At 47.7% G+C, this 15,964-nt stretch overlaps 1 protein-coding gene across 3 annotated transcripts in view; it reads left to right on the forward strand.

Annotated features, from left to right (window-relative positions):
- The window catches only part of ppp1r42 (protein phosphatase 1, regulatory subunit 42), a 270,849-nt gene that overhangs the window by 155,788 nt on the left and 99,097 nt on the right, over nt 1-15,964 (forward strand). For all 3 annotated transcript variants that reach the window (XM_072467631.1, XM_072467630.1, XM_072467632.1), the window contains one exon: nt 13,284-13,470. In XM_072467631.1, coding sequence (XP_072323732.1) covers nt 13,284-13,470 — 187 coding nt within the window. The remainder of the gene's footprint in view (nt 1-13,283; nt 13,471-15,964) is intronic.

Below are 15,964 nucleotides of genomic sequence, written 5' to 3' on the forward strand. Positions count from 1 at the left end.
GGAGGAATCTTGTAATGGGTCTAGTTTGTGGGCTATGGTGATGGCAGTGTTGCCAATGACTCCAAGTAGGTATTCAGGGAGTTCAGTGGTGCATCCACGGTGAAGATATGGGGCAAAATTCTCCGGAACCGGCGCGATGTCCGCCGACTGGCGCCCAAAACGGCGCAAATCAGACGGGCATTGCGCCCGAAGGGAAGGGAAAGAGTGCCCCCACGGCACAGGCCCGCCCGCGGATCGGTGGGCCCCGATCGCGGGCCAGGCCACCGTGGGGGCACCCCCCCCCGGGGCCAGATCGCCCCGCCCCCCCCCCCCCCAGGACCCCGGAGCCCGCCCGCGCCGCCTTGTCCCGCCGGTAAGGTCGTTGGTTTAATCTACACCGGCGGGACAAGCATTTTAGCGGCGGGACTTCGGCCCATGAGGGCCGGAGAATTGCGCGGGGGGGGCCGCCAACCGCCGAATATCCGGTGCCGGAGACTTCGGCAACCAGCGGGGGCGGGGTTCACGCCAGCCCCCGGCGATTCTCCGACCCGGCGGGGGGTCGGAGAATCTCGCCTATGGTGTCAGTTGAGGTAGCATTTTAGGATGGAAGGGGTGTCGGTGTTAACGTTGCTGTGTGAGAATCATGGGTTTGAGCCGGGGGAGGATGGGTAGTGTATACAGAAGGTGGAGGGAAGTAGGGCTGGCCAAGGTGAGGGATCTGCATTTCGAGGAAGGGTTCGGCAGTCTGGAGGAGCTAAGGGAAAGGGTAGAGCTGCCAAGGAGGAGTGAGTTCAGGTATCTGTAGGTTAGGGACTTTGTGCGAAAGGTCTAGAAGTTTAGTCTCATAGGCTAGTGTGGCAGTTAATTTACCCCCAAGAGACAAATGATCCCCATTTTATTTTCCATCTATTCAACCAAGACTGATTGTAAAAATTAATGCAAAATACCAAGAAAACTGAAGTAAAAATGGGTGAAAAGGGCTGAGGCTGGGCTTTTATCCCACTCGTCTTTACTGAATTAAATCTAGATTCTTGAGATGAAAGTCTTCTCTCTCTGTTGGTTCTGATGATCGTAAATGTATTCAATTTGAGCTAGTGGTTGGGACTACAATAGAAAACAGCCTGTAATTCAATATGAATTTGTACTAAATTGACACTCTCATGGCCTCTATTGCAAAGGGATTGACATACAGGAATAAATAGGCCTTGCTACAGTTGTACAGGATTTTAGTGAGAATACATCTGGAATACTGTATGTAGTTTTGATCTCTATATTTATGAAGGATATACTTACATTGCAGGCAGTACAACTAAGGTTCACCAAAATGGTCCCCAGAGTGAGGGGATTGTCCTATGATGAGAAGCTGTAAATTGGGATTATATTCTTTAGAGTTTAGAAGAATGGAAGATGATTTCATTGAAACATACAAGATTCTGAAGGGGCTTGATAGGGTAGATGCTGAGAGATTGTTTTCATTGGTCGGGGAATCTAAAACATGCTGGGATGGGGGACACAGTTTCAGGATAAGAGGCTGACCATTTAAGCCTGAGATGAGGAGAAATTAGTTTGCTCAAAGAGTTGTGAATCTTTGGAATTATCTACCCCAGAGGGTGTCGATGTTCCATTACTGAATACATTTGAGGCTGGAATAGGCAGATGTTTTGTGACTCCGAAAATAAAGGGATGTGGGTAATGGATGGGAAAGTGGAGTTGAAGCCGTAGAACAGCCATGATTCTATTGAATAGTGGATCAGGCTCAACGGGTATATGGTCTACTCCTGCTCCTATTTCTTGTGTTCTTGTGAAGTCCATACTTTTGCTGGCTACCTTCTGAATCCCTCTGCTCTCTTCATGAACTATGATTCTGCCTCTGCCCTCTCTTCTCTCTGTGTTTTTTTCCTGCAGTGTACCTTCATGCTTGCCAGACCGTTAAATCTTCCATTGCAGTCATCATGAAGTCACAACTCTTTAGTTTTTGAAAAATTAAATTTTAAAAATCCACAACTGATATTCCAGAATTTCAGTTGAAATTTCTTTCCAAAAAAAACTAGAAATGTGCCTTCATGGCATTTCCACCCCACCAATAATTAAATGAGATTTGCTCTCATTTTATTACAAGGTATATAAAAGAGTAATATAAAACAACAACCAAAAGATAATCTAAATTCACTCTCATAGCCTTGTCTTGGATTATCTAACTGGGTTGCTTCAAGTTCTGGACAAGGCATCTGCAATCACATTCAATTTTCCTTCAATGTGGTGATGTTTGGGTGATATGTTTACACTCACCACCTGCTTTTATTGGAAAAGATTCTTGAACAATTTCTGGAACACAGATTATGGATTTTTTAAAAAAGGAAATCGTGTCAACCATGTGCAGTTACATGGACTTCAATTCAATCCCAGAATTTTAAAGGAACCAATTAAAATGGCCACAGTGTTCAACAATCTACACCTCAAGGGCAAGCAAAGGACTTAATTGTGGATTAAAAAGTCATAGATGTTTACAGCATGGAAACAGGTCCTGCGGCCCAGCTTGTCCATGCTGCCTAGTTTCTATCACTAAGCTAGTACCACTTGCCCGCATTTGGCCCATATTCCTCTGTACCCACCTTGCCCATGTAACTGTCTAACTGCTTTTTAAAGGACAAAATTGTAGCCACCTCTACCACTGCCTCTGGCAGCTCATTCCAGATGCTCACCTCTGTGTGAAGAACTTTCCCCAAGGTCCCTTTTGTATCTCTCCCCTTAAACCTATGCCCTCTAGTTCTAGACCCCTCTACCTTTGGGAAAAGATGTTGACTATCTACCTTATCTATGCTCCTCATTATTTTATAGACCTCTATAATATCACCCCTAAGTCTCCTACGCTCCAGGGGAAAAATGTCCCAGCCTATCCAGCCTCTCTTTATAACTCAGACCATCAATTCCTGGTGGGAGAGAAGGCAGATGGTTTACTTCAGCGAATAGGTACCCAATCTATCATCCTTTAACTCAGGTTTACTAGCTAATAAATTTGGAAGAATGGAAGACAATCTCATTGAAACATACAAGATTCTGAAGGGGCTTGATAGGGTAGATGCTGAGAGATTGTTTTCATTGATTGGGGAATCTAAAACACGCTGGCATGGGGGCACAATTTCAGGATAAGAGGCTGACCATTTAAATAAATTTGCTCTTTCTTTGACCCAAGAAAACCCCATGATTGGCCCCTTATTGTTCACTGCATAGATAGTACAAAATACATTTAGGTTTGGAAAAGGCATCCAGAGGGTAAATAAACTTTAAAATCTTTGTTGTGACCAACCAAGGAGTCTGAATAGAAGGGAAGCCAGTTCACTCCTCATCTAGTCATAACACTACAGGTCTAGTAGTCATTAAGTGTTTTACATGGTTTCTCTCTAAAATCAAAACATCCTCCACCATGTTCATTGAGACATCCCTTAGTTCCTGTGCCAGAACAACAACCTGAACTGCCTCATCACCCTCAGCAAATAGCGCTCTAAACGTCCTCCCTGTTCAATTAATCTCCCCTAATCCTGTACAGTTCCTGTGTTGAAACTCCAGCTGTTCCATGTTACACTCCAGATGTTTTATTTCCTTCCCAGACATGACTTTATCACAAATGAATCTATAGACTCCTAGGGAAATGGAAACCTGACACTTGAGTAGGCCTCATTTCTTTAAAAATCCCAGAATGGGTGCAGCATAGGAGAAGACCATTCAGCCCGTGGGGTCTGAGCCGGCTGTCTACAGGAGTATCTCCATTAGACCTATCCCCCCATTCTTTCCCCATAGCCATGGAATTTTCTTTTCCCTTCAAATGTTTATCTAATTTCCTTTTGAAAGCCATAACATCTCCCTTGACCATACCCTTTCCCCTTCAGAATCCACTGCAGCCACTCACTGACATTCTTAACCCTAACATCTGGTTGACAACATACCATTTAGAATCACATTTAGTCTCCCAGTGAATTGGAGGTCCCCAGGTGCATGTCCTCTGGGCAGGATGGCACCCTGACACTGCTGGTGCCACCCTGGCTCTGCCAGCTGGCAGAAGCACTGCCAACATGCCAGGCTGGTGGTGCCAAGCTGGCATTTTGCATGCGATGATGATCAAGCTGGGGGGGCAAACTGCGCAGGTGTGGGGATGCGGTGCAGGGAGACCTAAGGACCCCAGTGGCTGGGGCTTGGGGGGTCTTTAGGGGTCGCGTTGGGAGCTTGTGAGATCGGGACACCATTTTTAAATGACGTCCCGATCTCTCACACTGAGTTCCGGCGAGCGGAGCTCCTCAGTGCATAAAACATGGCCTGAATGCAGCCTCGGACGCACCTTCCCCACTGAGGCCCTGTATCTAACCGGATGGTGTTCATTTTTCTCAATTGTCTTTTCTTTGTAGTCCACATACATTAAGATTACTTTCCAATTCTAGTTTTACTCCTACCTGCCTCAATAGAACTCATGCATCTTCAGCAATAATTTGATCTCCCACATATTGGCCTTTGGATACCCCAAAGTTCCATACCTTTCTTTCTCCTGATCACATTTACAGTTTAATGACAATATCTGCCGTCAGTTTTCATATATGTGTTGATCATATACAGCTTTACCTCTCGACTAATATTCTCAATTTCACTACTGTGGTAATCATCACTGTTGTACATATTAGAAGATGTGTGGTAAGACCCTGTCCTACAGGTACGGTGGTAGTCCCTGCCTGCTGGCTCCGCCCAGTAGGCGGAGTATAAATATGTATGCTCCCTATACAGCAGCCATTTCGGCAGCTGCTGTAGGAGGCCACACATCTTAGAGTAATAAAGCCTCAGTTGTATTCAACTCTCGTCTCTGTGCAATTGATCGTGCATCAATTTATTACTCTAAGATTTTCAGAACATGGACCTCCGCATCAAGCCGGATCACCTGCAGCTGTATCCGCAATCAAGCGACGCCAAAAAGGACTTTCAACACTGGCTAGCTTGTTTCGAAGCTTACATCAGGTCTGCACCAGACCCAATCCCGGAAGCTCAGAAGATCCAGATACTCTACTCGCGGCTGAGCTCCAACGTCTTTCCTCTATCCAGGACGCGCCGAACTACGCCGAAGCCATGGCGCTACTGAAAGAGAATTAGAACCAGTGGACAAACATGCTCTTTGCCAGACACGTACTCTCTACTCGCAGTCAACTCCCTGGTGAGTCCGTAGAAGATTTCTGGCGTGCTTCAATTCCTCTGGTCAGAGACTGTGACTGTCAGGCCGTCACTGCCACGGAACATTCGGACCTCCTCATGCGGGATGCCTTCGTTATGGGGATAGGGTCAGACCTCATACGCCAGCGACTTTTAGAGGGGGCCACGCTCGACCTCGCAGCAACAAAAAAATTGGCGCTATCAAGGACGGTCGCCTCGCGCAATATTCAGGCCTACACCCCCAGCCGCGTGGCCCACCCCTCCTACACATTGTGGACTCCACAGATGGCCGCCCCACCGGGGGCCTCACCCAGTCAATATGCCTGTGCCACGCGCCAGCCAGCCAACCCCAGGGGCTTACGATGTTACTTCTGCGGGCAACAGAAACACCCCTGCCAACGCTGCCCGGCCTGCGGCAAGAAGGGGCACTTCGCTGCGGCGTACCAGACCCGCTCAGTCGCCGCTATTGCCCCGACCCCCCTCGCATAAGGACAATGGGCGCCTCCATCTTCACCTCCTCGGACTACGTGCGGCCAGTGGGCGCCGCCACCTTCTCCCCCTCAGACCACGCGCGGCCAGTGGGCGCCGCCATCTTCTCCCCCTCAGTCCACGTGCGGCCAGTGGGCGCCGCCATCTTCCCCTTCTCGGACCACGTGTGGCCCATGGGCGCCACCATCTTTTTCAACCCCCGCCACGTGCGGCCCGTGGGTGCTGCCATCTTGTCCACCCCAGGATCATCAGGCGCCACCATCTTGTCTTCCCCACGGCACATGGGCACCACCATTGTTCCAGGACCCGTGCCCCCAGGGCACCCCATCGTTCGACACCAGCGACGAGCAGCCACGACTCGCCTCGTTCACGATTGACCAGTCTCGCCCACACAATCTAGCCACCGCCTCGACAAGTGTGAAGATCGATGGGTACGAGATCGCTTGCCTGCTGGACTCCAGGAGCACCGAAAGCATAATCCATCCAGATACGGTATGGCGCTGCTCCCTTGTGGTACACCCCGCCAACCAAAGAATCTCCCTGGCCTCCAGATCCAACTCCGTGACGATCCGGGGGTATTGTATAGGCACACTCACGGTCCAGGGTGTAGAGTTCAGCGGCTTCTGCCTCTACGTCCTCCCCAACCTCTGCGCTGTCCTGCTACTAGGCCTGGACTTCCAGTGTAAACTCCAGAGACTAACCTTGAAATTCGGCGGGCCCCTACCACCCCTTACCGTGTGCAGCCTCACGACCCTAAAGGTCGACCCACCTTCCCTATTCGCAAACCTAACCCCGGATTGCAAACCCGTCGCCACCAGGAGCAGACGGTACAGCACCCAGGACAGGACCTTCATCAGGTCCGAGGTCCAGTGGTTGCTTCGGGAAGGCATCAACGAGGCCAGCAACAGCCCCTGGAGAGCCCAAGTGGTAGTGGTGAAAACTGGGGAGAAACACAGAATGGTCGTGGATTACAGCCAGACCATCAATAGGTACACGCAGCTCGACGCGTACCCCCTCCCACGCATATCTGATATGGTCAATCAGATTGCACAGTCCCGGGTCTTCTCAACTGTAGACCTCAAATCCGCCTACCACCAGCTCCCCATCCGTAAATCCAACCACCCATACACTGCCTTCGAGGCAGATGGCCGCCCCTACCATTTTCTCAGGGTTCCCTTCGGCGTCATCAACGTGGTCTCGGTCTTCCAAAGGGAGATGGACCGAATGGTCGACCGGTACGGGTTAGAACATAGAACAATACAGCGCAGTACAGGCCCTTCAGCCCACAATGTTGCACCGAAACAAAAGCCATCTAACCTACACTATGCCATTATCATCCATATGTTTATCCAATAAACTTTTAAATGCCCTCAATGTTGGCGAGTTCACTACTGTAGCAGGTAGGGCATTCCACGGCCTCACTACTCTTTGCGTAAAGAACCTACCTCTGACCTCTGTCCTATATCTATTACCCCTCAGTTTAAAGTTATGTCCCCTCGTGCCAGTCATTTCCATCCGCGGGAGAAGGCTCTCACTGTCCACCCTATCCAACCCCCTGATCATTTTGTATGCCTCTATTAAGTCTCCTCTTAACCTTCTTCTCTCCAACGAAAACAACCTCAAGTCCATCAGCCTTTCCTCATAAGATTTTCCCTCCATACCAGGCAACATCCTGGTAAATCTCCTCTGCACCCGCTCCAAAGCCTCCACGTCCTTCCTATAATGCGGTGACCAGAACTGTACGCAATACTCCAAATGCGGCCGGGTTGCGGTCCACGTTCCCGTACCTAGACAATGTCACCATCTGCGGCCACGATCAGCAGGACCCCGATGCCAACCTTGCCAAATTTCTCCACACTGCCACTCCTAAACCTCACCTATAACAAGTATTCAGCACGAACCGCTTAGCCATCCTCGGCTATACGGAGTTCTGGGGCCCGATCCTGACCGCATGCGCCCCCTCATGGAGCTCCCTCTTCACCACTGCCCCAAGGCTCTCAAACGCTGCCTGGGGTTCTTTTTATACTACGCCCAGTGGGTCCCAAACTATGCAGACAAGGCCCGCCCACTCATCCAGTCCACCCTTTTCTCCCTGACGGCTGAGGCTCAACATGCCTTCAACCGTATTAGAGCCGATATCGCCAAGGCCGCGATGCACGCAGTAGACGAGACGCTGCCCTTTCAAGTGTAGAACGACGCATCAGACGTCGCCCTAGCCACCACGCTCAATCAGGCAGGCAGGCCCGTGGCATTCTTTTCACAAACCCTTCATGCCTCCGAAATTCGGCACTCCTCCGTCGAAAAAGAGACCCAAGCTATCGTTGAAGCTGTGCGGCATTGGAGGCATTACCTGGCCAGCAGGAGATTTACTCTCCTCACTGACCAACGGTGGGTAGCCTTCATGTTCAATAACACATAGCGGGGTAAGATCACCACTGTTGTACATATTAGAAGATGTATGGTAAGACCCTGTACTACAGGTACGGGGGTAGTCACTGCCTGCTGGCTCCGCCCAGTAGGCGGAGTATAAATATGTGTGCTCCCAACACAGCAGCCATTTCACCAGCTGCTGTAGGAGGCCACACATCTTCGAGTAATAAAGCCTCAGTTGTATTCAACTCTCGTCTCTGTGCAATTGATCATGCATCAACTACCATCTACGCGTTATCCATTTTCCTAACTGACACTACTCATGGATTATCAGAAACCATGGGCGCAATTCTCCGCTCCCGCGCCGGTTGGGAGAATTGCCTGGATCGACAAATTTTCCCGCGATGCCAGTCCGACGCCCTCCCGCATTCACCCAAGCGGCGAGAACGGCCCCGTCGAGTTCCGCGCAGCGCAGGCCGGAGAATCGCCCGCGACACCCAAAATGGCGATTCTCCGGCACCCCTGCTATTCTCAGGCCCGGATGGACCGAGTGGCCTGCCCAAAACGGCGGGTTCCTCCCAGCGCCGTCCACACCTGGTCGCTGCCGACGGGAACAGCGTGGGAATGCTGGGGGGGGGGGGCGGCCTGCGGGGGGGGCGAGGGGAGGCCCTGCACCGGGGGGGGCCCTCAAATTTGGTCTGGCCCGCGATCGGTGTCCACCGATCATCGGGCGGTCCTCTCTGAAGGAGGACCTCCTTTCTTCCGCAGCCCCACAAGATCCGTCAGACATCTTCTTGCGGGGCGGACTCGGAGAGGACGGCAACCACGCATGCGTGGATGTCGCCAGTTTTGCGGCGCCAGCCGCGTTATGTATGCGGCGGCGCCTTTACACGGCGCCAAGGCCTGCCGTGCGTAAATGATGCGGCGCCGCTTCTAGCCCATTATCGGGCCCTGAATCGGTCGGGATAGGGGCCGTTTTGCGCCGTCGTGAACCTCGACGGCGCGAACACTCTGCCTCATTTCGGAGAATCCCGGCCCACATTCTCCAAGTTCATTATTCACTTGAACATGGAGAATCCATTTTATTTGGTTGTACCTGCTTGACTGTCTTTTTTTGTAATCATTCATGGGACATGGCGTCACTGGCTAGGCCACATTTATTGTCCGTCTTGAATTGTCCTTCAAAAGGTGGTTGTGAGCAGCCTTCTTGAATTGCTGCAGTTCATCTCTCGATTTCCCCGACTAGATGCTCATTCAAATTGAGCCTGATGATGTGCAACCATTGGTGTCACCTTCTACCTCAGAGCTGAGCTTCAAACTCCCCTATTCCCACCATTGCAGCATTGCATAGCTTCTCCCTTTTCTCATTGTCCTGGAGCTGAAATTATTGTTCACACTTCAATTAACTTGAGTTAACTTCTTATATGCCCTTCTCTAGTCAACCTCAGCTCCTCCCCAGAAATCTCCAAATTTTTCAGAACTCCGCCATCACCATCTAGTTCTTACTTAGTTCTACCAGCTGTCACTGAATTTGAAATGTTTGCTCCTGCATTAATTACCGTAGAACATAGAGCATTTCTGCAGAATTCTGTGCAGTTGATTCTAGGGGCTGGATTTAACAGTGCTCTGGGGTCCCCCTGCCCTGGCAACAAAGTCAGGGGTGCATGTGCCCCTGTTTTGCTGCTTGCCCGACAGCGACTTAACATCAGTCAGGCCAATATTGATTTTAAGGCAAGGCTTCTGCCCCTATCAGGGAGCTCTGAGAGCTGCCAGCAGCTCTCTGCTGACCAATCAAATAGCTGGCAGTTCTCTGGTCTCAGCAGCAACACTGAGCACTGCAAGCTACTGGAAGAGGGAGGAGGCAAAGGTTCTCAGCAGGAGACCCGATATGTTGGGATATGCAAGGAACAATTCTTCTATCTCAACCTTAGTGATGAAAAGTACCTGCTTCACTAGGAATGTCCTGAGTGAAATCTGTCATTTGCAGCAGGATGGCACTTCCATCAAGGTGACCATGCCCATGAGCATTCATACATCTGTCTCCTTCCAAAAATAGCTGGCAATATTTTCAATACTTCCTGGTTCACTGTACACTGTTGCCCACAACCGACGGGAGAGAGCCCAGATGGGCGGCGGGGTGCCAGACATTATAGTCCTAACCCTTTATGAGGAATGGATTCTGGAGATCGTGGGAGTGGCCAAGGCTAGATCAGTGACTACCGTAGAGGATGGCGCACGACGCAGAGGTGAGGATCCATCGTCCCCAACCCAGATGACCTGTCAAACATGAGCTGTTAATGCCATACGGACTGACCATCCTTCCCACAGACCACATGGCCATTCTCCCGCAGGACCTGCAGCCAATGGCGCCAGCCCATCCAGGGTGCTGCCTCCTCCCTGCCTTCCAAGAGAATACCTCGGAGGAGAGCACCGAAGACGCCACCATTATCACGGAACAGCTGGAATCCCCACCCTCCACCAGCGCAAAGACACACACATCGGTGGGCAACATTCTGTGCACATTCTGGTGAGCACCACACAGTTGCTGATGCGCATGCTGGAGGGGGAGGAACATGTGGCCACCTCCGTGGATGAGAAAGCACAGGACCATGAAGGGCTGGAGGTCGGGCCCAGGGAGGACGCGCAGGACCAACCACAGGATGTAGGACAGGCGGGAGAGGCAAGGGTCCGGCAAGCCTGGAGGCCAGGAAGGCCCTCATCCTCGCCCGCTTTATACAGGACATTGCCTCGTCTCTCATTCCCCCTCTCCCCAACCCCCATCCCCCACTTCCCGCCACCCCCATCTGTCTGCCTTCCCCGCACACCATTTCCCACACTCCTAGGGCCTGTGTAACATCACGCCAGGGTGATGGGACTAGGTTGGCACTATGAGAGGATCATGGTTGAGGGCAGGGGGGGATGCTGATAACCCGCAGCGAACTGAGCACTTGTGCCCCTCAATGTCATAGTCTGATCCCTGTCTGCCTGTCTGCTGAGTGCTCCTTCACACCCATCACAAGCACATGATGTGCAGGGGAGGGGGGTGGGAGAGGAGTTCAGGGCTTCCATGTCCAGGAAGATGGGCATGGGATTGGTGCTCAGCCCACATAGTGGCAGAAAGTGCCAGAGGTGTCATATTGATTTTTTTTTTCACGTTTAAAAATACGGTGGGAAAAGCTGGCAAGGCAGCCAATAGGCTACCCTCCGCTTTTTCCGCCCAAGACAACACTTTGAAAAAATCTGAAAATTCCGCCCAATGCCGGTTTTCTTTTTCATTGTCTTTCTGGTCTTTCACCTCTTTCTCTTCCACCATTGCCTGGCCAGGTTGCATTTCTTGAGTGTCTGGAAGGAGAAAGACACAAGACTAGGGTTGTGACAAGAGGAGGGAGGAAAGCATGGATCATCTGCAGCTTGCATATTAGCAGAGATGGTGAGCTGAGAGGGAAATGGGTATGAGAAGGAGGATTAGTTATGGGCATATCACCAGCTTCAACAGTTCCATAGACAAGGCCACTCCAATGTTGGTGAATATCGTCTCCTCCTTTAGAGGTGCTCGTCTTCCACCAGTTAGATGATGATCCCTCTGGTTATCTTTCACCTTGTCCTGCAAAAGAGAGGGAAGTGTGTTAGCAAGTGTTGATGAAATGTTTCTGATGATGTAGCTGCCAGGGTTGAATAGATGGATGGTAGTGTGTGTACAACATGTGAGATGTGGGCCTGTGCTTGCAAGTATGAAGTGTGTGAGAATGAGGTGAAGCTGTGAATGTTAAGTATAAGTCATGATTAATAGGGATTGTAGATGAATCATGGGGGTGTAGCACATTGCCCAGAAGAAAAAACAGTTTGGATCAGTATTCTTATTTCCCTGTTTCACTGTTTTTTTTCCTTCTGGGTGAGCAGTTTCTGTGGCTAGTAGTACGGTTTGTAGGATTATAGCATTTGAGAAACATTGATGAGTTTGATGGGCAGAGCCCCATCACCGTTGTGCCTCTGCCCTGATTACATCTGTGATGGCAAGGCCCATGGATGATCTTCACTCCCTGCTGCTAATTAAGGCCCTTTAGTGGGCAATTAATGCCCATTTAAGGGTCGCATGCTACCACCACTGGTATTCACCCAGTGACACGATAAGAACACCACTGGGAAGCCTGGAACACAAACCCTGTTGAAATTGCTTGGAGCTCCCAGAGCAGTCTTCATTTAAAATCAAGGGATCCACTAAGAGCCATCCCCTTTCCCTTGCTTTTAACTACCTCCCCCTACTCCTCCATGACCCCTAACCCCCATGCTGCCATCACTCAACATGGCCTTGGTCCCTCAGCGATCATAGGCCTTTCGCTGATTGAATTGCTGGCAGCTGCCAGCTCACCACCTGTTGGTGCTCCCTACAATGACAGCTGCCAGCCTCTGACAGGCCAGCAGCTGTCTCAGGGAAAACCCACTGATGCCCAGTTTAAGTCCCTGATTGGCACTTAATTTAGCAGGCCTTCCCAAAGATGGCAATGTGGGGCCCTTGCTGGCTCTCCAGCTGCCAGGTGAGACATCCATTTCTTCTGTTACCACCCACTGTGTGCAGCTTTGAGTATGTTACCTTTAAAGAACAAGGATACTTCTCTTGGAGCTGTAAGTCATTAAAGGGCTCACAAGATCCAAACTTGTTTTCATTAGAGAAGAGATGACTGAGAGGAGATATTAGCCAAGTAATTTAAATGGTGGGATGAATGCTTGTGTATATGCAAAAAATTATTTAGTTTACACTGAGTTCAGAATGGAGGAATTAAGTGTAAGATTAACAAGTCTTAGGTAGGATTTGAGTGTGACAGTTTTTTATCCTCTGGCTTTGCAGAATTGTGGATTTGTAGAACAAACTTAATAGTTAATGTAATGTTAATTAATAGCATTTTTTAAAAAAGTGCTGAATAAAGGTCACAGTCAGAACAATAATTGAGGATTATAAGGCTAATTACAGGTACAGAAATTTGAATGGTAACTGCTTTATAAACTGAATTTAATTAATGCACAGATAATTATTGTCTTGAGGTATTATACATATATTGGAAAAAGTAGGGAAAGGATTAAGTTGGTGTACTATGTGTTAATTGAATTAACGTAGACTGGCCAGGGCTGATTTCTGTGAACTGGCACACTCATACAAGTTGCATAAGAAAGAATATATTGTAAAAATGAGCTTTCCATCTTAATTTTTGTTTTCTTCTGATGATCAAAAATAAGCTAATCTATTTCCCTTTTTTCAAAAGACCAGCCACAAGGAATTCGGTACCATGCACCTAGAAATTATACTTCTCCTGGTATTCGTAGATTTAGGAAGCCTGTTGATCTTCTTACAAAGATTCCCAACTTTGCATATGCTGGAGATGATGAGAAGAGTGCTTTACCACCAGCCCTCGAGCCCAAGAGTATGGGTGATGGTATGGAAGGAATCGGGTAAGGTCTAACATCTTCCAAAATGCACAAAATATGCAACAAAGAAAATTAATTTCATAGAACCCAAACCAGCACCTCTGTAATATCCAGTTATAATAAATTGTGTAATCAACCCCTTGCATAAGAATTACTTGCTAAAACTGCATTACTCCATTCCAATGTTCTTTGATTTTAAAGTGGAGTTCCTAACTAAAAAATTCAAATTCTTTTAACATACGAGCTAAAGACATTTTTGTTGTTGGTTTCATTTTAATTTTCAGTCAACTGAGGGCCTACTGATAGGACTGATTTCAATAATTGAATATAAAGGCACAGGGGTTCTTCAAGTCTTCATTGTAATTTCACTGGGGATTCGAAGAGTCTCTCACTGAAGTTATGGCAGGTCACCAGAACAGACCCAATTTTCAGAGAAAGGAGAATTTTCCCTGCAGGCTTCTGAACCCTGCTGCAGGCTGAAATGTGGGTCAGAAGCCCAGACAGTGTGGGAAACTGTCATTCATTATGATTTTCCCCAGGAGGCCAATTAATGACCAGAGGACAGGCTTGTTGTCCAGATAAGGGCAGTTTGCAGACTCTTGAAGCTGAGGGGTCAATAGAAGCCTTCCAGTTTGAAAGCAGTAGCAGTGGGCTGCAATGGGAGATAAGGGAGAGAGAGAGTTCTTCAAAATGGAATTTAAAATTTAAATTTAAAAATGGCTCTGGTTTGGCAGCTGGGCCAACACTGTTGGATAGGGGATGGGGGGAAATCCTTTCTACAGATTAACCTGCAGGAGGGGGGATCTCTATGCCTATCTGGAACACAGGTCACCTGCCCTGCTGCTGGGATGCAGCCTCAAGGCACCTAAATTAGCCCCTGCTGCCTGTGGGAACCTCGAGGCCGACTGTATATCACCAGTCGTCCTCCGTTAATTAAGTGACCCTTAACAAGTTGTGTTGGCTACCCAGGCACATGTGAGATTAGACCTGCTACCCACTTCCACCCATCTCATCTCCACAATAATGTCCCAGAGTGGGATAGAATCGGTGAACTGGTATGCCAGTTAGACCATCTTGTTTTTCTTATCAAAACAATGTGCAGTGTGAGAGTGGATGTGCAGGTGCTCTTTGGGTTTTATTTCTTGCTTATCTATTGAAAAAGTGTTAGTTACTAAGAGCTGTAAATACACAAGAAGCCACAGATAGAACTTGTAACAACTTGTGTTACTCCTAAAGTGAAAATAAAGTAAGATGATTTTTTAAATAAATTGAAAATGTTATCACACTGTTTTCTGCTTGTCAGTGTAGTTAGTACCCACAAGTGTTAAACAAAAGCTTCCAGAATTCATAAAATAAGAAGCAATGAATGCTAAACCAGTATCATGTTGATCTGCGGTGTACCTGGTCTCTTTGTACATGGTCTCTTTACTATACTGTCTGCTAGCTACCTATGTAATTAAAAATAATCAATGAAAATGACAGATTCTGTGAAAAAAATATGTAGTTTTTCTTTCACATCTGACTGTTAGAAAATTATTTGCCAATGGACAGGTCAGACTGATCATTTGCATTAATTTATAAGATAAAGGAAGCAATTGTTACCTAACTTTAAGAATGTCACCAAAACATATGCGCTGTGTGTTAACAGAAAACTGGAATTCATTTTCATGGCGGTATTCATTTTTAATTATGAATCAAGATTCATAGTACATAGGTTATACATTTTTGTTCGAATCTCATTTTTGAGAAGTTAACTGTCGAGATTACATATTCAGTATGGAATGCAGCATGCCCAGCTTTAGTCCTGTTTTAATCAACTTTGCATTGATGTATGTCTTTGACCTTTTGACAACTACTCACTTTAGATGGTTCAGTAAGAAAATGTAAACATTAGTTTGTTCCTTACATCAAGAATGCTTGGTTGGGTGAAGGTGAAATGGAAAAGATTAATATGTACTTAATGAAGTTTGGAAAATTGAGAGTACAATTAAATAATTGTATGAATAATAGTAGTTAAAAACGGGTTTTACTTAAATACTCACTTCCTTCCTTTAGCCCCCACCCCCCATCAATAAGATTGATGAATAGCCTACTGTTTGTACCTTCCAATCCAGTCTCAATTTTTTTCCCCCAGCAAATAAACAACATTTTCTTCTCTGTTAATGACCCAAAGGTTGTATCATTAAAGAGAAAAGTAGACTTTCAGTCTCGGACCAAGATTTGTTTTAAAGTTTTGTTCGCTGACATTTCTTAAGAGGTCTGCCTTGCTTGATTAATTCTGGCCATGCCTCCTGAGAGAAATAATGAAATGAATTCTCCTTCTGGCTATTACGATTGTGGATTTTTTTCACTAAAATGATGGTTGATCATACAAAAGAATAACAATTTCTCATCCAGTATTTAATTCATTACATTAGGAACTCAAATCAATGCATTTTTAGGCTAACTTATTTTGGTTTAGGCAATGCATACGTTCTATTAAAGTTGCACTATTTAAATTTATTAAAGTAGTATTAGT

The sequence above is a fragment of the Scyliorhinus torazame genome, chromosome 11 (assembly GCF_047496885.1).
Source record: "Scyliorhinus torazame isolate Kashiwa2021f chromosome 11, sScyTor2.1, whole genome shotgun sequence".
NCBI classification, from domain to species: domain Eukaryota; kingdom Metazoa; phylum Chordata; class Chondrichthyes; order Carcharhiniformes; family Scyliorhinidae; genus Scyliorhinus; species Scyliorhinus torazame.